General features: G+C 40.7%; 1 protein-coding gene across 6 annotated transcripts in view; it reads left to right on the forward strand.

Moving 5' to 3' along the window:
* The window catches only part of STAT4 (signal transducer and activator of transcription 4), a 44,163-nt gene extending 23,815 nt beyond the window's left edge, over positions 1-20,348 (forward strand). For 4 of the 6 annotated variants that reach the window (XM_055812280.1, XM_055812277.1, XM_055812281.1 and 1 more), the window contains 16 exons: positions 906-1,064; positions 2,033-2,125; positions 3,005-3,064; positions 4,629-4,646; positions 4,727-4,820; positions 5,647-5,691; positions 8,951-9,034; positions 9,303-9,401; positions 10,623-10,758; positions 12,453-12,505; positions 13,294-13,388; positions 13,824-13,960; positions 14,373-14,564; positions 15,840-15,906; positions 16,425-16,533; positions 18,725-20,348. In XM_055812280.1, the coding sequence (XP_055668255.1) occupies positions 906-1,064; positions 2,033-2,125; positions 3,005-3,064; positions 4,629-4,646; positions 4,727-4,820; positions 5,647-5,691; positions 8,951-9,034; positions 9,303-9,401; positions 10,623-10,758; positions 12,453-12,505; positions 13,294-13,388; positions 13,824-13,960; positions 14,373-14,564; positions 15,840-15,906; positions 16,425-16,533; positions 18,725-18,751 (1,468 nt within the window). In that variant the 3' untranslated portion in view covers positions 18,752-20,348. Of the gene's footprint in view, positions 1-905; positions 1,065-2,032; positions 2,126-3,004; positions 3,065-4,628; positions 4,647-4,708; positions 4,821-5,646; positions 5,692-8,950; positions 9,035-9,302; positions 9,402-10,622; positions 10,759-12,452; positions 12,506-13,293; positions 13,389-13,823; positions 13,961-14,372; positions 14,565-15,839; positions 15,907-16,424; positions 16,534-18,724 lie in introns of all 6 variants that reach the window. The other 2 variants (XM_055812282.1, XM_055812278.1) reach the window with 2 other exon arrangements.
* The last annotated feature ends 1,883 nt before the right edge of the window (positions 20,349-22,231 follow it).

The following is a 22,231-nucleotide window of genomic DNA, read 5'->3' on the forward strand; positions in this document are numbered from 1 at the left end:
TCGGGAGTTTTGCTTGAGTAAGAACCGTGGTGGCTGTTTGTCACTGAGGACAGTGGGAGTTTTGTCTAGGCAGGAGCTGGGTAGACACTTTATGCTTTGACTCACTAGGTACGTCACTCCTCCAGAATTCAAACTATGCAAGAATTGAATGGCAGTAATCTTGTGGTGACAACGATAAAGGTGATTGCAAATAAAAAGAAAATAGCATTATATTTAAAAAGGTAACATAGCCAGAGAATGTCAATGTCCTGGTCATTTGTCTCCCATCAAACTTCTCTTCTGGAAAAGGCGAAGTGAAAAATAAGAAGAAAAAAAAGAAACACAACCAATAACCTTTTTAGTTTTGAAGAAAAAAAGTATTTTTTGCCTTTTTTGTATGTCGTTGGTTTTTTCCAATGAAGTTGTTAAAAATAGCTTAAAAGTGTGATTTTATATACACATACCCTATTAAACGGTTAGCATGTGTGTTTGGATTTTATTTTCCTTATTGTTTTATACTTTGTCAGTCTTGGTAACTTGCTTGTTTTAGATAAATATTATCCTTTTAAAGAATACATTTTGCAAATCTACTGAGCTATAGGAAAGAATTAAAATTGGCACAAGTGCCTTGCATGTAAAACATCAGGACCATGTATTATTTCTTCCAAATTATCACAGACAGCATTGCATTGCTGTTGATGAGGCCTGTAGCAGAAATATTTATCTTTGAAAATAAAGTAGGTAATTTGCCTGATGTATTTATACACTCATGTAAACAAAAGGTGAATGGACATGAGTTTGGATAAAGATTGAAAGCACCAGGCGGTACCAATTCTGATTTCCCCAAGCAAGAACTTCAGTAGCCATTGTGTTCCAAGAAGTGGTTTAGATGCAAGATTGCAAACTGATCTTTTGTCTTGCTGTAGTTTTACGCTGTTGGCAGAGAGTCTTTTTCAAGTTAGAAGGCAACTAGAGAAACTGGATGAACTGTTGACCAGACTGACTTATGACGGGGACCCGATCCCAGTGCAGAGACCTCAGCTGCTGGAAAAAGTCAACTTTCTGCTCTACAACCTTTTTCGGAAGTGCGTAAGCCATTGTCAACGTATATAAATTTACCTGAAGTGGCACAAATTTATTGGTAACAATGAGACCATATTGTTAAGAAGAAAAAAAAAATGAAAAAAGTTTGATTCTCTGAGGATCTTAAAGACAGAGTTTCCAATATAAAAAGTATGTACAGCTGTCATCAAAACTCCTAGAAGCTGAAGGTGCCAGGCAGCTCCTAGTGTGTGGCAGTTAAGGGTTTGTGACTAAGTCCTGACTCTAAGCAAACACATAAAATCCACTTATTTCAGTAGGAGTTATGTATGTACTGCTGAGAAAAGTCTTTGGTTTTTTTGTGGGGTTTTATTTATTTATTTTGGGGAGGGTTGTTGTTTTGGGGGGGGGGTGTTTGGGGTTTTTTTGTGTTGGTTTTTTTTTTTTTAAGTAAAGTGGCAGGTGCTAATTTGTTCCTTGTCTTTCCTCTTCTCCACAAAGACATTCTTCCCACCCATTTCACTCTTCTATTAATAGATAAAATATTATTATCATCAATCCTTTTGCCTTTTGTACTGGCTATACTAGAGATATACCACAAGTGACTATTTGAAAGCAAAAAATTATCAATTGTTTTTTTATGAAAAATGAAAAAAGATAAAATGATAGTTTAATTTCATTGGAGCCAGGATCAATGTATTTTCATACTCTGTTTTATGGTTCTGATAAAACCCTTGGTCTTTCAGACTTTATATCATATAGACCTGGTATTTTAAGACTATGGAATTTTCTTTGGTTTGGTTCTTAATGTATTCCAAATATCTGTTTGTTATGGGAACAGTTCACCTAAGACCACTGGATCATTTTGAGAACTGGGAGATGGAATACATACCTCCCACCTCATCTGTGGAGAAATAAGTCTCTAAGAGATACCAGCACTTTTTTTACCCCCCTAATATAGCTGTTTATGTATATTCCTAACAATCTGTTTGTTTCACTTCCTTCCACACAGTTCATTCGTGGTTGAAAGGCAGCCCTGCATGCCAACACATCCCCAGAGGCCAATGGTTCTTAAAACGTTAATACAGTTCACTGTTAAATTAAGGTAAGGAAAGGACACAAAGAATCCAACACAAACTCCTTCATTTGCGTGCTGCATTTTATCCTGGGAAAATTGAGAAAGCACAGCAGACCAACTTGTGTCAGAGATCCTTTTGACTCCTGAGAGATTTTCTGGAATGGGGGTATAAAGGCCATAGAGTCTGTCGCAGTAAGTGGCAATAAAGAGTAAATCAGTGTGAGGAAGAAAGGCAGATTGTGACTGAAAGGCAGGACCTTTAGGGTTCTGTATGCATTGAATTCCTGTTTTAATGACTTTGCAAACTGAGCAAGTAATGATCTACATTGTACAAGCCAACACCAGACTACTCAGAGCCACTTTTGCATTTAGGAAAGAGTCACTTCTGCATTTTGGGGGGCTCTGGTGAATCAATGACAAGTTATTTCTTTCCCACTAGCTCCTTGCCCAGTTGTGAAAAGAGCAGAGATTGGAGAGGAACTCTCATCTCGTTTCCACCTTGCAGCATAAAGAATGCATAGAGGGCTAGGATGTGTGGAAAGGGTATATGGAAGGAAAGTACATCTGCACATCTACGGTGCAACATCTGCACATCTACGGTGCAATCACAGATTATACAAATCCATATCTTAATTATTACTTCTTTGTTGCCTCTCTAGCCATTCCCTCAAACACATTCTAACTTTTCTACATACTTGCAGGGAGGGTGAAACACCTACCACTGGAACAGCCCAGCTCCTCTTTCTGAGTATACGGCCCTGTAAATCATGATACAATCCTAGATGCCTAATCTGTTTTCAGATTATAATAATTTCAGATACTTTAGTGTGGAGCTACTGGTCTCTAATATTTTCTGGTGACAAATGTATTCTGTTAATACTCACTTTTATATTTTCTGTTTTGAAGGTTGCTAATTAAATTGCCAGAGCTGAACTATCAGATCAGAGTGAAAGCAACTATTGACAAGTAAGAAACTTTACAGTGAAGATATTTTCTCTCCCACTACAGAGACAAGTCAGGTTTTTCAATTGCTACCCTATCTGATTTAGAAGTTGCTCTAAAGAGAGAAAAAAACACAACCCGCAGTTAAAACATCAGGGTAATGCTTTTCTTTTTTTGATGTGAAAGATTTCTCTGCCAATGTTTTTTTTAAATCTGTTATGCCTAATTGATGTTTTCAAATTAGAGGTAAGAAGTCCATTTAAGATTTGTTTCAAGACTGATAAAATTCATCATCCTGAAACAGCAACATCACACAAAAACTTTAAATCAAACTGTATTGCATTCATGGGATAGTTTGAAATACTTTCAATAGTTTGAGATGGGATAGCTTTGAAATACCACTTATCTTTGCTTATGTTAATAGGCCCAGTACCTTCAATGCAGCTGCTCCAAGTAGTACACAAAGCTTGTGCTTGAAAAGGCCATGCTGTAATTAGTAACTATGGTAGTTTACAGAATTTTACCCCTGCCTGAAATTAAGGCTGCTGCATAAACTCCTCCTTTCTAAGGTGTTTGGTTCTCCTTTGTGTTCCCATTATTTCTTACAGTGATCCCAAATGAACAGGATCCCCAGGCTGATTGTTATTTCCTGAGCAAAAAGGATCTCAAAGCCTGTCTGTAATACGTTTGTGAAAACAGTGTTAACGCTGCCTGCTGTATTTCTATTTGAGTTGATGCGTCTTCTCTTCGCAAGGTGTATTATTCTGAGCAATACCCAGTGCTGTAGAGCAATCTTGGTCACGAATAGGTCAGGGCACCCTAGTGTGATAAGACATGGGGCTGAAGGCTTGCTGACAAGGTATGATTTCAAAATCAGCAAAGGTGATTCAAGTCCTCGCCACCCCCCATCCTCAGCCACAGGTACGAGCTACCTCCCTTCTTCTGGCTGTTGTGCTTCTGCAGGCCCCTAAAACCCACCTTGCCCACACAGACATTTGGCCCAAAATAAGGAAGGAAAACACTCGGTGACGAAGGAGCAAGAAACAGGCCAGGATTGATTCTTTCAAAAGCTGTGTCCTGTCCAGTCTGCTCCTTGTGCACATGGTCTCCCAGTACACCGCAAGCTATCACAAGCTATACGCAGTCTTGTATTGTCCCAGAAGACAGGCGTGCAGGCAGTTAATACTGCAGCTTTGAGTACAGAGTCAAGACTGGTCGGGGTCGAAGGGACCTCTGGAGCCCATCTGGTCCACCCCCTGCCAAAGCAGCGTCACCCAGAGCAGGCTGCACCGTCATGCCCAGGTGGGTTTTGAACATTTCCATACCCACTTCCATACCATTTTCATTCCAGTGGCAGGGAACAAGCTAGATTAAGCATACTGCTTGCATCTAGCCAGGTGCAGAAGTTTAACTGGACAGTACAAATGTGGGTTCTTTAGTTAAAACATTGCAGTTGTATTGGTAACACAAATCAACTCTGAGAAGGCAAAATCTACCAACTCAAGATAGGTTTCTCAGTACAAGTTACGGCTTACATATCTACTGATTCACAATCTGTTTTCTCTCCCCTGCCCCTCTTCTATTTTAGGAATGTTTCAACTGTGAGGTAAGAAAATAAAAGATCATATTTCTTAAATTATCCCACATGACTTTATCTGAGTACGTAAGTGTAATGTCCTCCCGTAGTAATCGTAGATTCGTTCTGTGCGGAACACACGTGAAAGCAATGAACATGGATGAATCCGCAAACGGAAGCCTGTCAGTAGAATTTCGACATTTGGTAAGTTTGACTGCTTTTGTCCTTGTCATGTACCTCTGATAAAGAGATAAACAATTCTTTATGCAGGGACAACTGCATTACTGTCAAGCCTACACTCATTTTCTCTTGTACAGAAAGTTTACTCCTATAACCTCTTTATCCCATTCCATAGTTTATTACCTAAAATAAGACTGTATGTTTTCAAAGAAACAACAAAGCAATTCCTAATTAATGCCAGAAAAGGAAAAGATTAATCATGGTGAATTACACAGCTTCTCAGAAACTGAGTTTTATTAAAAAAACCCAACCAACCAAATCTCCCAACAAACCAACCAACCAACTAAAACACCAAAACCCAACCACCACCACCACCAATGCTTTAGATCTGGTTGAAATGAATGCCTGCAGTAACTGTCTTTTGGGAGACTAGAGTACCGCTTCTGTAACTTCTCTCATCCCAGGGAGTCATGCTTTCTGACTAGACTCCTTCACCTATGGTGGGGTTTGGTTTTTTTGGCTTAACCACGGATGCAGTACATCAGTGCAGTTTTGCAAAAAGAGGTAGAGATCGGTGGTCTTTAGTGCTTGTTTGGATTACATGCTTCACAAACACCCTAAATAATGCTTTGTTACATTAACTTAGTTTCTTAAAAATTCTTTAAAAATATCAAAAGACTATTCACTGAATAGACTTTTCAAGGCATAGTGTCAAAGCCTTCATTACAGAGTATTTGTGTACTGTAAATAGAACTTTATCGTAAGAGCATCACAGTTACAAACTATGTTCTTTATATGTACTTCTGTCTATAGTTCCTTTGGCACATAAATATTGTTTTGCTTTATACAGCAACCCAAAGAAATGAAATCAAGTGCTGGAAGCAAAGGAAATGAGGTTTGTGCATTTATTTTATGTTATTTTTTATTACTCTCACAAGTATTTTAGATTAGATTTTATTTAAATCAAAGAGCAACCATAAGTTGTTAAATTTTGAAATATATATTTTCCTTATAATAAGACCCAATCATCTTACAAGAGTAAGTATGATGAGAACTTTTCAGAACTACTCATAGAAATTTTAATTACGTAGTTCGCATTTCTATATTTAAAAAGTTACAGCAGAAGGTAGGAAGTAATAATCTGAGTATATACTTTCCTCTGTAAGGCTGCCTATTTGGTAATTTACATTTTGAAAAAAACCCAAGCTTTTTGAGGTTTTTGTTGAAGCAACGTTTCCTAGAGGAACGGTTCTTTAAATGCATATTCCATTGACCAAGTTCACAGCTGAAGTAAGGGTAAAATTAGATTCGCATCGGAGAAGTTTGTGTGCCTCAGCCAGGACTGCATGTGCCGGGGTGACCAGCGCCCCCGCACCGGCGGGGGGCTCCCCTCTGGCGCTGGCACTGCACTGTGGCACCCCAGCCCTAAAACCAGCCGGTGCTTGGCAGCACCCAGATTTCAGACACATCCACGTGCCGCCTGGCAGACGAGGTGGAACGCTATTGCAAGGGCGTGCTTCCTAGCGGAGGAGCCTAAACCCGCACGTTCTTGCTTTAACGGAGGCCAGAGATCAGAAGTGTTGGCGTCGGGGCTAACCCACACCCCAACGCCGTGGCCCTGCACCGCAGAGCGCTCCTTCTGCCCCTGTGTGTCCCCCAGCACCCTGCACGTCCACACCACCGCCCCGTGCTCCCCCCCTGCCCAGCTTCTCACCCCTTCCCCTTCCTCGGCACCCGCACAGCTTTACCCTACAGCCCCCTGCTCAGCTCCGGCTCCCTGCAAACCCCAAGTCCACTGTCTGCCCCAGACAAGAACCCGAATCACAGGCCAGAAAGCCCCTGCCCTCGTGCCCCCACCCTCGGCATCGCCGGCACGAGGGGGACAGAGAACCACATCGCATCCAGCAGCTGGAGGTGGCAGGCAGGGGGGCAAAGGCACGAGCACACCCAGACCCGAGGGTGGCCGGGGACCGTCGCTGCGCATCTGACCTTGCTATTGAACAGCAAAAACCTGCAGATGAATCTCTGACTGAAGCCGTCTCTGCCAACACTACCAGAATAATTAGTGTCTCCCAAGGTAACTGCAGCCCTAAGAAGCTTCTATGAACGCCACCTACTGACACAGGAAACGAAACGGCCTGTACTGGTTTAAGGTGTCTCCACACCAGTATAACTTTTTTTGTCACAGTAGAAGCACTGAGGGTAAAGTTTTATTGACAAATTTCAAAAAAAGATTTCAAAACCAATAAAATCACTCGTATCACTGCCCAAATAGATAAGAGTTATACAAACACAAAAGTTACTACAAGTAGTATTGAAGTACAAAGCAAGGGTGCGATCAGCATGGGGAATTTTAACCAAACACCTAAAGCAGAAGGTACTTGTGCACGCTTCACTCGGTTTTCTGCACGGAGTAACTTGCAACCTGATTAGCAAGACTGAAACTCAAGGCTCCCCTCCCGGTTACTTTGCCACTTGCAGAGTCATTTGCATGGAGACAAGCAAATGCAAAAACGTAGGTGTAAAAATGTTGGCACTCTGCTTTTGGTAGCATTTTACTCCCCCTTTCACATATTGTGCTTTTATATCTATAAAAACATAGGGCTGTGGACCATTAGGGCAGCTGAGCAGCGACATGGTTCACTGCTAACTGATTTCCTCAAACAGCCTCTCCTTGGTCAAATCAGGCTGGGAAGTCATGATTAAAAAAACCAGCCACAATGTGTTCATGCTATTAACAGCAACCATAGTAATTTCAAAACTTGGTTTGTTATAGGATTTTAGTAAGTGGAGATTGTAGTTGTTAAATATGAGTTGCCTCATAAAAAAAATGTGGAAGCTCTGTATTTGAGATTATTTGTCCTTTCACATAGATATGGCTGTTTGCCTAGATGGTCTTTCTATAAGAAAAAATGAAGATTTTGCAAAATCAGAATGCAGAGGAGTGGAAAGGGGAGTTTCACCAACACTTTTCAACTTTGTGCCCACAATACAGGTTGAGCTGGATTGATTCTACCTGTATGAAGACATTTGAGCTCATTTGATGGATGTTTCATGTAAAAGCCTTCAGCTCTAAGCTGGATTTTCCCTTTGCAAGGCAGATTATTATTCAGATGCCTGAGGATCTCCTGTGGTCTCGGTCTCTCATTTATACAGTACCTTTTATTGCAGCAGCCTGTACCTGTGCTGCAGGAGGGGCTCCATGGGAAAGATAAGGCCACAAGGCACTTTCCCAAGGAACGGTTTTATTTTACATTGGCTGACAGCAGAGTATTTCAGTAAATGGAAGCATTTTGATCTCAGATTTTTTATTGGGATTTTATTTTTTTTAAGTCTGGCAACACAAATATGTGATGGAGAGGGGAAAACCACAACAAGAAATGGGGAAAGGACAAATATATATTTATATTTTAACTTCTGGGGGTGGAAATGTATTTCAAAAGATCTCTTTCCCAAGGGGCAGAGATATGCATCTTTACAGAGCCATGCTGGTTTGTAATCAAAACAAAAGACTTGTACTACAAACCTTAATCAACTATGACAGATATTTTTTTTTTTCATCCAAGAAAAGCTTGGGTTTTTTTTAATACCAGATTTACTATGGACTAATTAATTAGGCCTCTACTCCTTCAACTAGTACTGTCTAAGTATGTTTAAAACAAACCTGTGATCCCAGATGAGGGTCTACATGTCATTAAAACTGTGGCTTTTTGTTTTATTTCCGGTTTGTTTCTCCTGAAAGCTTGACATCTCTGTTTAAACTGGAATTGTCAGTCAGTAAAGAAACTTCAGGAAAAGTTGAGACAATCTTTATGAGTCACAAAAAAGAATGTGAATTTTTGCGTATGAATCTGTGTTTTAAAGCATCATTTTAGAAGAAGTTAAAAGCAAAAGTTAAAAGTGTAAAAGCATTGCTTTAACAATGTCAAGGGGTTTTTAGGTTCATCAGAAAAGAACATCCACTAGACTTCTGGACTAACTTAATGCCAAAATAAAACAAATAATTTATTTCCTTCACTTCCCTCTTTTCCTGTTCTGCTTATATATTTGCTACATGTTTTCTTTCAAAGTTGTGTTATCTCAGCAGTCAGATGACTAAAACAGTGTTAAATGCCAACTGCATTCACAGTTTTATAACCTGCTTACTTCCTCAGGGCCCTCACATGGTGACAGAGGAACTGCACTCCATCAGCTTTGAAACACAGGTCTGCCTGTATGGATTGACTATAAATCTGGAAGTGAGTATTCCAGCCAGATTTTCTAGGGCAAGAATAAAAAACATTTTCTAGCAGCTTATAGAACCGCCGCCGTGTTGGGCTGGACCACAGGTCCGTCTATCCTAGGTGCTACCTTCAGCGGTAACCATAAGCAGACCCAAGATTTTCAGAAGTTCTGGACAGAAGTGTACACTTCAGGAAGGAAGAGGGGGCGAAAAAAGCAAAGCATAACACAGCGCTAACACTTTCCTCCGCTGCATTTACATACCGCATTCATTCTTTCCATCAGACCAGCTCTTTGCCTGTGGTGATGATTTCCAATGTCAGCCAACTACCCAACGCATGGGCTTCTATTATTTGGTACAATCTGTCAACCAACGATCCTCAGGTAAGTCTTCAGTACGCAAGTACCACCCTTCTGCATTTTCATGTTTCTATTATTTGGTTACCAAATATATTAGTTATAAAAATGTTGTGTTTCGCTCTGAAACTGGCCTGATTTTTTTCACATACAGAGTTACCAACGTAGTATTTTAATGTTGTTTGCTTCACCATTTGTTCCCTGCCCAGATATGAAACCACATGAACACTTAGCCTTCCCTTTTGCAGGCTAAAGCAGTAGTTTTTAAACTAAGAAAAGGTGATAGCCCTTCTCCACAACTTTTCTAATTTGAATATGGATGCAGCTGACCAAAACTGTACACGGTACAGAATAAATCGACTAGTGCAATTCAAAAGTAGGTGTATAGGTGGGGGGTCTGTAATGTGCTTAACTGCTGCTTTCCCTCATACGTTTTATAGGAGCTAGTGCTTTCTATGGAGAAGACTGTAAGTGTCAAGTAGCCCTTTCTACTGGCTCCAACTGTGAGCAAAAGCAAAATTGTTCTTTCTCAGCTCCAGCTGGCTCAGCACATATTTCAGATTCAGTTGCTGTTACTCTGCAGGTTGTAGAACAGTGGTGTCAATAACTCTCAGGCTTTCAGCTGGGGATTAGCAGTCACATAGATGTTCAGAGGAGAGAAAGGGTAAGACAGTTTACAGTGGCGTGCACCTAGGAGTGATGGGAGGCCAGCTGACCAGCAGCCTGGACTGTGTGATCACTCTGTGATACTTCAGAGAGTTTTTGCAGTCCTCAGGATGGTCATTACGTGTACAGTCCAGAAACCAAATGAAAAAACCTAAAATGAGCCAAACGATCCAACAACATACCGCTATATGAGGGTGTAACAATTTAAGATTCCCATGCACCAAGCTTGACAAGTGAGAGTATCTGCATTTAGTGGACAAGATTTAAGCATATTTTCACTGTCTTAACATTCGATACTATCAGAAGCACAGCAAGGTATTTTATCATCCAAGATGCACGCACAGACTCTTGCTTTCTCTAGGAGTCTCGCTCTAAGCTCCACTCGGGCACCCCTGTGGACCTCGCTGGGTGGCTGCAGGTGGGAGGGCCAGCACATATTTGCTCCAGTGTATCCATCCCACACACCTCATTTTTAACATTTCCAGATTCTGCTCAAGTACAAGTACTTGCAGCCTTCTTTCACAGCCTGCAGTGTATTTCACGGTTGCTAACTCTCTAAACAAAGCACTAATTCTGTTGCAGAATTTATCATTCTTCAACAATCCCCCTGCTGCCACTTTAAGTCAGCTCTTAGAAGTACTGAGCTGGCAGTTTTCATCGTATGTTGGTCGTGGACTCAATTCCGAGCAGCTCAACATGCTGGCAGAGAAGCTTGTGGGTAAGTGTGTAGAAATACACAGATTTTATTTGCTTTGGGCTCTTATATTGATAGTTACAGGTAACGACTTCAAACGTGTCGTGGTTTAACCCCAGCCAGCAACGAAGCCTCACACAGCTGCTCCCTCACTCCCCCCCGGTGAGGTGGGAGAGTGAACTGGAAGGGTAAAAGTGAGAAAACTCGTGGGTTGAGATAAAGACAGTGTAATAGGTAAAGCAAAAGCCGCGTGCGCAAGCGAAGCCAAGCAAGGAATGCATTCACCACTGCCCACGGGCAGGCAGGGGTTCAGCCATCCCAGGAGAGCTGGGCTCCAGCGCACAGAACTGGGACTTGGCGAGACAGATAACATCACTTCAGACATCCCCCCCCTTCTTTCCTTGCTTCCTTCCCCCGCTTTATGTGCTGCACATGATGTCCTATGACACAGAATATCCCTTGTGTCAGTTGGGGTCCACTGTCTCAGCTGTGTCCCCTCCCAGCTCCTCGTGTCCCCCAGCCTCCTTGCTGGTGGGGTGAGGAGCAGAAAAGCCCTTGGCTCGCTGTAAGCGCTGCTCGCAATAACAAAAACATCCCTGAATTATCAATACTTTTTTCAGCACAAAAACCAAAACATAGCCCATAGCAGCTACTATGCAGGTCAGCTCTGTCGCAGCTAAAATCAGCATAGCATGACCTCTGCTTCCAGAGCTGGTGTCAAAAATGCCGCAATGACATTTTTTTTCTTTAAAGAAAAGCACGCGTCAGCTTATTCTTACCACAAAGTGATTCAACTTCTGAACTTCCAAGCTGCCAAGCTGAAGAAAGAGGGCATCAGAGTCACACTGAACTGCGATGTTATTTTGTTTCCTTAGCAAGTAATTATCTCTTGCATCTGAAATCAAAAGGAAGTCTTTCTGCTTGGTTGGTTGGTTCAGGTTTTGTTTCATTTTAAATACCCGTCCTTGTGAGTGTGTTTAGTTCTGGGACCCATCCTGCACTGGTGACAGCACAGCAAAGAGGCCCTGTACCTTCAGCGAGATGAACTGTTGAACCTTGGGTCTGTCCCCCAGAAAGGAGAGGTCTTAGGGAAAGCTGGCAGGAGAAAAGAAAGCTTTATCTGTTTCTGGAGAAGAAATAATTATAAAATATATTGTGAGCTGCAAGAAACCCCAAGCTGAGGGTAACGATACCTCTACTGCCAGGTGAGAACAGAAGCATTTGTCAAAGACAGGGGAGAATCTCTGCTCTTGTTGTTTTCAAAAGCTGGGAAGCAAAGATGGTTTCCTTGGGTAACAGTCACTTTTCCTGATGGTTTTTTTGAGATTTCATGCTGAGTGAAGGTAATGGAGTTGAGAGGTGCCATTGTAAATCAGCAAGAATCATAAGAAAGAAAACAAGTCATCTTAAAATACAGAAGCTCAAGAAAGAGCGAAGGCCAAGAGAAGTAACACTCCAGCTAAAAACTAAAATTGAGCACACTGTTGCAGAAACAAAGTCCCAGACTACTTTAGGCAAATATTCCCAAAACTACCATTATCAGCTGCTACAAAAGGATACAGAAAAAAAAATAAATTATCTACAGCCCCTCTGTATGTCCCTCCCATTCCCTCTCCAAGTCCAGCTGTACTGTACCCCACTCCCCCAGCTATACAGATACCAAGCTATATCTATTGCAAAACTTCAGAAAAAGAGTCACTGTTTGGTGTTTTTTTCAGGACAACAAGTCAGTTACAATGATTATCAGCTGTCCTGGGCAAAGTTCTGCAAGGTACGGTTCCAAAGGTAAAACCACAGTCTTACTGGCCACGCGCGTGCCTGTCTCTCTGATGCTACCGGTAAGATTCCCACTTGCCATACGTGGGACTTGTAGCCCAGCACAATCACATTACTTGTAAAAACCGAACTAGGAAAATAATATTTCCAGAAGTTTAAAACTTGATCTAAGAGATCTACTTAGTTACATTGCTACAGATACCAGAAACTGTCATATAATGTGCCCCATATATTTCTGTAAATGAGCAACAGATTGTGCTATCAAAGCATACAATACATTTTTCATCAAGCACACAGTAATTTCTTTCATACGCTCAGTTGTGACCGAATTATTTCAAGTCAGTCAATACAGTCAGTATTTTTGATGAGGAACAGACAAGTTATTGAGAAAGAAGGGTAAATCTATTTTATAGATATTAACTAAATTATTTAAACAAGTATAGAACCTGGGAAAGAAATTAAACTTTCTCGCCATCGTTTCTCTCAAAACATCATTCCGTAACCAGGAGGAAACAACAAGCGCAATTTTTTCCTCTTGAAAAATGAGCCACTTCCAGTGCTTATCTTAACAATCAATTGGGTTTATGTCAGGCTGAAAGAGAGACATTACTTAAAACCAGCAGTTCAAATCTGTCACTCTCACCTGAACAAACTAGATTGTTCTTAAGAAACTGAGACAGCCGTGTCATGTGGATGTTGGGTAATAACACTCTCACAATTCTCATGTGTGTCATGTCTGTTTGTGTTTTGGTTTGGTTTTTGTTGTTGTTTTTTAACCATTAGGAACATTTACCTGGAAAGTCTTTTACCTTTTGGGTTTGGCTGGAAGCCATCCTGGACTTAATTAAAAAACACATACTTCCTCTTTGGATCGATGGGTGAGTGACAAGGAAACTGCTGTATATTGATCTCCCTCTGCTTTGTCTTTTTTCTTTACTGATCTCAGTTTTAGCTATGCAGAAGAGAATTTGCAAAGAGTCTAATACTTCTGTCTCCCACTTCCCATTTTTCCTTTCGGAATTTTTTGCCAAAAGGGAACACTCTTAGAAGTGCAGGTTTAGCTCTATTTATCAGTTCTCTCAGTGTACAGTAACGTACTGTGATAAATTTCATCATGCTTCGTAGTACTGTGAGCTCGCTGCCATACCCACACGTAAATCCCATGAAGCTTTCTTCACCGTTTCAAGACCATATAAAGCTTTTGTAACCAGGCTTTGAACGCCTATATAAAGTTTGGCCAGATGCACTGTGCAGATTGAAGTACATATTTTTTCCCCCCAAAAGTAAACCCATGATTTCCTGTTACACTTCAGGTACGTTATGGGATTTGTAAGCAAAGAGAAGGAACGAATTTTGCTCAAAGACAAGACACCAGGAACATTTTTATTAAGGTTCAGTGAAAGCAATCTGGGTGGAATTACCTTTACTTGGGTGGATCAGTTAGAAAACGGTAAGTATAGCTTTTTTTAAAAGATAACATAAACCTCAACCCCTGCAATACACCATACAGGAGCCACAGTTTCTTTGGCTCAAACGTAAAATTTGTGTGTTACCATGTCTTAGTGTGGTTTTGGCAAGATACAAGTATCATATTTACTGAAACACAAACCAAAACTCTGAAACTCTACCTCTCAATTCTTTGTATTAACTATTTAAGTTCGTTAGGAGGTGTACCTGCTCTACTGCAGGCTTTAAATTTGTTTCCACATGTGCAGAAAGTGTATCTTGAAAGATGCTAGCATTGGTGTGAACAGGTAAAACCCACACCTGTGTAAACTGAAAAAAAAAGGCGAAAATACATTCCAGCTGCAGATGTTGATCTGCTGTTTATCAGCGGTGATGGTGCCTTTGTGTTTTTACAGGAGACGTAACATTTCATTCAGTGGAACCCTATAACAAAGGTCGCTTATCTGCACTGCCTTTTGCCGACATTCTGCGCGATTACAAAGTTATTATGGCAGACAACGTTCCTGAAAACCCTCTGAAGTATCTGTATCCAGACATTCCCAAAGATAAGGCCTTTGGCAAACACTACAGCTGTCAGCCAAATGAAGGTTGGGGTCCATTTCTCTGTTCACCCTTTCTGCAAAGCAGCTGCAAAGTCAAGAGGCCATTTGAGGAATGTGGGGAGAGGAGGAGGAGAGCAGATTAAGATGCCTCCCTTAATCAGCATCTTCAAGAGAATGGTTTTAACGTGTCTGTCACTTAGACAGCATCATTTTGTAAATATATCCCTGGACTCAGAGATTACATTAGAGGTGATGACAACAATATTTAAAAGAAGCTAAGAAATAGATGTTCGTGTAGGTAGAAAGAGTCCAAAAATAGGATATTTTTTTTCCTGACCAATGCATTAGAAAATTCAGTGCTTGGCTGTTCAAAGGAGATGAAACTGAAAACTCATTCTGCTTATCAGCTTCATAATCATGTCACGCTGTAGTGTACTGTATCTGTAATTCCAAGGAAATTCTGTACTTTCCAAACAGCTTGGAAGACCAGCTTTATTTAATTTCATTCATTGGAACCCTACAACAAAGGTCACTTATCTGCACTGACTTTTGTCAACATAGTGCGCTATTACAAGGTTGTTCCAGCAGACAACATTCCTGAAAACCCATGGCGACTGCAATGGAACATACAAAAAGGCCAGACAAGCACGGGTCCAGATATGTTCAGGCCCATGCTCTTTCTTGCCCAGGTTACAAGTCAGGCCATTTAGCTCAAACACTCCCTCTCAAAAACACCCTCAAAGCCTTGATTTTCTCAATAGTTAATACACCTTCTTCTGGACTTTCCATATAAAAGGTTGCAATTCCGTTTGAATTCAAATTCCTACACTACTCAAAAATATTTGGAGGCCACAAACATTTTTCCTCTTCACTTTAATTCAGCGGGCTTTGCCTAATTCTCCAAAACTCTAAAAATATTACGTGTATGCTTAAAAAACATTGCTGAATCTGTACCTGTAGAGAGCGAGCTCCACGCAAGCATTTGCAGAACTGAAGTCTAGAGGCTCAGAAGTACCAAGCACGTAGAGTTATAGCATGTTTGCTTTTGAAGCCCTAACGAGACCTCTTTCATCCCTTGTGGTATTATATTCTGAGATGGCGAAACATATCAAGGGAACACAGTCAATTATGTGACTAAGATCTGAACTGAAAGACTAACCTCAGGAATTCCCCTCATTTTTATGGCTGCTTATTTAAGCATAAACAGGGATATTTAGTTTTTAATACATTATGGTCTTTGGCACTTAAAGCAGATAATGAACTTCAAGTAAATAATAAAATTATCAGCCAATATTTAATTTCTCTAATATTTATTTCTAGTCTCAAAGCCCTCAGATGGAGGAGGCAAAGGTTACGTTCCTTCTGTATTTATCCCAGTCTCCAAAATGTAAGTACCCTTACAGATGTATTACACTTCAAATATCATTTTTACTAAATCTACATACTTTTTCAAAGTTTTCCCTGCCTCCCTTCCCCCATTCAAATAGTTCAGGGTAGCAACACATCATGTGTTTCTCTTTGGCCAAGGACGGCTAAAGACAAGAAAGGGAAGTAAAGAACTTCACTTCTACAGTGCTTTACCCATCTGTGTGGCATAACATCTACAAAAATTGAATTCAGACTTTATGGTACTCTGATCTACTTGTCTTTCTCTGTCTCCTTTTTCTCTCCAGCAGCTGATATTACAGAGCCAGGCTTATCCTCTCTTCCCTTGGTCCGATCTACATTTTTAAACGTATACCAGGTTGTTGGCATGTGGTTACAGGGCCACCAGCAAGCCCGAGTACAAGCTTAATTAACTTAATAAGCATTCACCATACTCCACTGCTATGCATCAAGTTAGAGGAATTTAGGTTGCTTTTAAGATTATTTTTGTGTTTTGTTCTCGTTTGTTTTTTTTTTAAGCTTAAATGATTCTACAGATCCACATTCTCCATCAGATCTTCTTCCAATGTCTCCAAGCGTTTATGCTGTGCTGAGAGAACACCTGAGTCCCACAGTGATTGAAACGGCCGTACGTTGTGACCTTTTCCATTCTTAAGTTACTACTAAGCAAATGGGGCATGTACAACACAGATGCTAGTTACTGCTGCTTGCACAATTATGAAAAAAATAGACTTGTATTATATTCTGAATACCACTTTTATTATATTCTGAAACAATGGTGCTGACATGCCCTACTCTTAAGCGGGACAGGATCCTGCAAGCATACTTGAAAGGACTGTGTCATGTGAAATTGTCTGACTTGCTGGCCAATGAACCGTGAATGCCATAAATCAAAGATCCCAGAGTTCTCGCACAAACAAAGCCTTCACACTGACAAATACATAACAATTACACTAATTCCATAAATAGCACAAAGGACTTGACTTGTTCAGGGAAGCTGCACAAGGAACATAAAAATTTCCAATTCAGCAAACTTGCACAACTTTTCCATGCTGCAAGTTTCTACATGGAGTACCAAAGTCAGAAATTAAAAGTCAACTAAAACATTTAGCAAGTAAAACTAATATTCACTAAGTATACCGAAAGATTGGGAAAATATTGTACCAAGGTCTTATTAAAAATATTTTCCTCTTTTACTTACTGACCAGAAACTGTGTTCTGAATCATCACAGCTCAGAGTATTTAGAGCACTGATGTATACCCACCGCGGGTTTGTCCAGCAGGCTTCTGTCAGGAAACACAGCAGTGGCTTGTCTTTAAGAGCTTTAAAAGAAACCCTCCTTTTTTAATATTAGCTCTCAATTTTCTTATGTTCAATGATTTATGTCTTAAAGTGGTTATGTATTTAAAAGCCTGTCAACTCCCCTCCAAATGCCTCTCTGTAAACACTCCTCCTCACACACAAACAGAACAAAACTAAACCAGAATCCTGACTGTCAATGACTGGAAACACACTTAAACCTTATATACAAATAGAAGAGTTCTTTAATATACACCAAGCTGGAGATCTGTTCAAGAACAAAATATCTTTTTTTGCTTCTTCACCTTTTTCTCTGATAGCGCTCATGACAGACTAGTTCTTCAGCTAAAACTAAAGTACTAGCCTGAAGGAAAATTCTGCGTTAAAAACTACCCCACCCAGTCTGAGAAATGTCCCCACTCATCTGTTTGGTTTACACATGTGAGAACACTTCTGACCTTCTAAACTGCATCTGTGAACTATGTACGCATTTGCATTTCCCAAAGTTTCAGCAGTGAAAATAATAGTTGACATTGCTTTTGTTAATCATCAGCCTTCAAATGTTTTTAGTTTCTTTTAGCATGCACAGTAATTCTCAAGGAAGCTCCGTCCAGAGCTCCCAAACAAGCTGTGACCGTTGCAATCTTTTGGGGTCATAACCGCACAAAAAGAACATGTTTGGTGATGAATTGGGAGTCTCAAATACAAACGTTGCAATTTTTCAGGGTGCTAGAGAAGTGGTTCAGTGCTGCTAGATGGTAGGGGAATTTTTGGAGGCTTTTACTAGAAATGTTTTCAAGTTCTACAAATTGGAGGACAAACTACAAAAATACAAAAATAAAAAACCCTACAAAAATAGTTTTGTAAGGTTTTTAAGGAGTTCCTTCCTTCCTTTTTTCCATTATATTTACCTTGCTAAACAGAAATGAAGAAAATACATAGTTTTATTCTTTATCACTCCAAATTCACATGACAATCTCCCCTGGTGAAGAGCTTGCCAAGCACAGTAAGCAGACAATCTGCATTAAAGCAATACTTTTTCCTCCATGAGATGCCAATAAAAAAGCACCATGTGAGATGCAGAGAACAAGAGTGAAATCTGCAGCAGGACTATATCCTACAGCTCCATAACTCAGTCTTAGCAAGATGTACTTTCTGCAGTCTTGCTGAATTCCCCTCTATTGCCCCCCTCTGCAGATTCCCCTACCCATCAGGAAAACAAGCCTCCAGTAAGAACCCTGCTATGCATACCCATAGGCTGCAAGAATCACAGAGGTTCATATAAAAATATATACAATTTTTATTGTAGGAGTTTGCCATGCAGTGCTTTCTAATCAGCATTCCTGTATTTTGTGAAGAACTAGTAACAGGATGCTCAGATCCTTATCATTTTTTGCTAGTTACACGATCAAAATGACAGTGCAGCAACCTTTAGTCAGAGACAGTTTCATTTGTGGTTGTTTTTGAATGAACAGCAGTAACTGCCATGAGAATAATCTTTTCCCTTCTTTTCTTCTAGCTGAGTTCTCCTTATTCAACTGACTGAAGCTCACATATTGGAAAAATAAGTAATCATGCAAACACTGGATGCGTTAAAGATGCAGTAAATTTTTTTTTTTCATCATCTTTGTAAATCAGCATTTCCTGGAAACCATTATGATGTTACTCTTGGGCCTCTTTCTGTTATCAGCACTCTCTAAATCAGAAATCTTCTCAGGGATTACAAATAGCCTCAGAATTGTTATCGTCACTGATACATAGCCAAATCCTTCCCAGCTTGGAAGTCGTTTGACTTTAGTGGGGTCCAGCAGGGATAAATTTTACTTGCAGAATTGCTGTAAATATGAGACTGTAAGAACAAAATGTTTTGCTTCTGAGAACAGCATATAACTAAAGACATTAATGTGTTCAAGGAAATTAGGATTTATTATGTTCCTCTTTAATCATCATCATGCACTCCGTTGGTTTAGCTTTAGTTTTAAAATAAAGATTCTCGTCTCCCTGAATTTGAACATCCCATAGGTGTCTGGGGTTTGCTTTTTTCCAAAGATAAACTTATCTTCAGCATAGGTTTTTATCTGCTACCACAGCAGAAGTTGCAGAAGGCAGGCAGGCAGACAAGGCTGGGAAGAAAAGGGAGTTCCAGAAGGGAAACAGACACAAAACTTAGGGTGGTGAAAAGGCTGGCTTCATTTTGCCAATGGAAGAGAGGGTTAGTAAAACTCGCCCCTCTCACAAAATAATTGTAGAAGTAAATCTATTTTTGCATGAAGCACTCAGATACTACAGCAAGTACTATTGTAAAAGTCTACAAAGAAAAAATCCTGATCTGACAGAGTTTGGATACTATCTGGTAAACATGGACTGGAAAGCACAGTTTTAAAAAATAGTTACTGAAGAGCTGCAGCATTTGCTGACCACTGGGCAATTTATGCTACATGACAGAATATTACACCCTGGTCAGAGACTCATTTAATAAGCAGAATAACTAGTTTTTGTATAAATGGTAAATTGCCTTTTACTATTTTTTTTTTCCTTTCAGGCACTGTTTATTGCTGGGTTTGGGTTGTTTGGTTTTGTTGTTGTTTTTTCCCTCCTAATATTATCCCTAAAACCTCTGTTAAGAGAATAATAAACAGGCAATTCCAAGATTGCTGTATCTCATATATGAAGGCTCATTCGAGATTTAATTCTTGTCTGCAGAATACATAGTTAATGTGTGCAAAGTTTTTAAAATACATACAGTTGAGCATTTGCATCTTACAGTCTTCTTGAGTAGGTACAAACTAGACATCTGAGATGAAAGCCTCCTTGAATCAGTTAGACCTGGATATTACTTTCATTTCTCCTTTTTTACTCACTCCTCTTCCCGATGCTATTGACGTTCGTTGAATGCAAGTGAATGGAAACAGGAAAATGTGGTATTCCTATGATACATGGGAGTAATTCTAAACTAACAAACACATCTCTGTTTGTTAATCTGGGTGATTGAAAGCAAGCTGCAGATAATTCATTTTCTCTCAGAAAGCATCATGTATAAATAATTTTCCAAAACAACAGGAGCAATGGTGTATATAGTTTGGTAACATCTGTAATTTATATGACCAGCATGAATAAAAACAGATTTTTGGCTTAAAGTTGCATGCCTGGACTTCTGTGGAATTTTTTCAAAATACAACAAAAATAGTCTTGCCTTTTTTTTTTTTTGTTGATCTCAAGTCTGAACATCAAGCAGTAACACAAACTTCTAAACCAGCAAGCCTAACTTCACCTCGCATCAGTTCTTGCATTCTTTTCATTCTAACCTGTTCTCACAGTCTTAATACAAACAAGATGGTGAGTACCCTATACTTTTGACCATCTCAACCTCTTAAGTAACGTAAAAAAGGTCCAGACATGGCAGATGTGAAACAACCTTCTCCCTCCTTCCTCCCTACTTGGTGTGCAACGCAACTCTTCAAGACTCTCAAGTATTGACTTCAACACACTATATTTTGTGTTGCTGAGTAGCATCGTGGAGCAGGTTTTGGCATTACAGTTTCTACTAGTTTTAAAACAGATTTTGCAAGGGGTAGATTTAACATTTAATTGAGAGGCATAGGACTTCAGATCAGTTCACTACTTTAAAGAAAAGATTGGAGTCATTTTCTGCAAGGTAATATATACAGCGCAAGCCTCCTTCCATTAAAGAGTAAGATTTTTTGTCTTTATGCCACTATGAGTAAGAATAGGGTTCTCTAGTGAAATGATGGGGGTGGGAGGTAAGAAAAACACAGATTCTTCAAATACAGCCAGGAGAAACGAAACATCTGCTTTTAAATACTTTTACTAACTGTGCTTGTGCTTTCACTGTGTTTTGCAGCAACAAATGAAAAAAGAAATTGTGTGATTGTTTTGTGCTGTGTCTTGCTGCATCACCATAGTGATTCCATTTAAAAAAAAAAGTGCAAACTGTCAGTTAACTTCAACTACAGCTTTTATTTATACCCACATACACTACTTGGTAGCATTTCATGCCATATTACCAAACAGACCTTGTACTTCTTTCTTCCATGGACTAAGAATTATCTCCTCCGAGGACAGAGGAGGATACAACAGATACTGAAAAAGATCCAAGTACCCTGGAGATCTGCATGAAAGCCTGGGTGTTCATTCTTCCAGTCTTTGTTGGCACTTCATACACAAGACAGAAACCAAGACCACATGTGTCTAAGTAGCAGTAACAGTGTCCTAGCAAATAAGACTTCTGCAAGAAAGGTGACATGAAGGGAATCTTCTAATCAAAATACATTTTCCTGAGAAGAAAATACTCAACAAATGCCAGGAACAATTGAAACAATCAGCTGCCTGCAGTTTATAAACACTTAGTTTCTGTAACTTACATGGATATCTGGGTTGCAGTTTGTAAACAATTACAACTGTGTGAGTACAATCCTTTACGGCACTTGCGTGCCTTTCTTCCACCTGTGCATCGCAGCCGGTTGAGACAACGGCCACCTTCACGGGCTTCTGCGCCCCAGCTACTGCTTTCCAGGACCAGCCAGCCATGCCACCAGCTAAGTATTTTCTTACTGCAAAGGTGAAGAGCAGGTCGCTTCCTATTCCTTACAGTCCAGAACGACTTTTTAACGTCCAACCTATCAACCTCGATAAACCATGATAATGAGGCAAGCAAGCCAGCGCTGCTCGGGCAGGGAGAGCCGGGCCGGGCCGGAAGGCAGGTGTCACCACGCCAGGGGCCCGCGGCCGCCTGCTCGGCTGCCCGGGGCGGAGCGCTGCGGCGGCCAGCTAGCCCTGGGAAAGGCGATACGGGCCGCCGGGGGGGGGCGGGGGGGGGGTGAAGCTGGGCCGCCTGTACTTTCACTTTCGCCTTCCCCTCATCCAGCCGTTTTCTGGGTCCTCGCCTCCTTCCCAGAAGTCACGTGTGGCGGCTGTTCCCGGTGCCCCCCCCGCGCACGCGCGCTGCGCAGCCCGCCCTGCCGGGCTCCTGAGGCGGCCGGGCCCCAGCCGGCGGCTGGCCGCAGGG

Source organism: Falco peregrinus, chromosome 8 (assembly GCF_023634155.1).
Source record: "Falco peregrinus isolate bFalPer1 chromosome 8, bFalPer1.pri, whole genome shotgun sequence".
Lineage (NCBI taxonomy): Eukaryota > Metazoa > Chordata > Aves > Falconiformes > Falconidae > Falco > Falco peregrinus.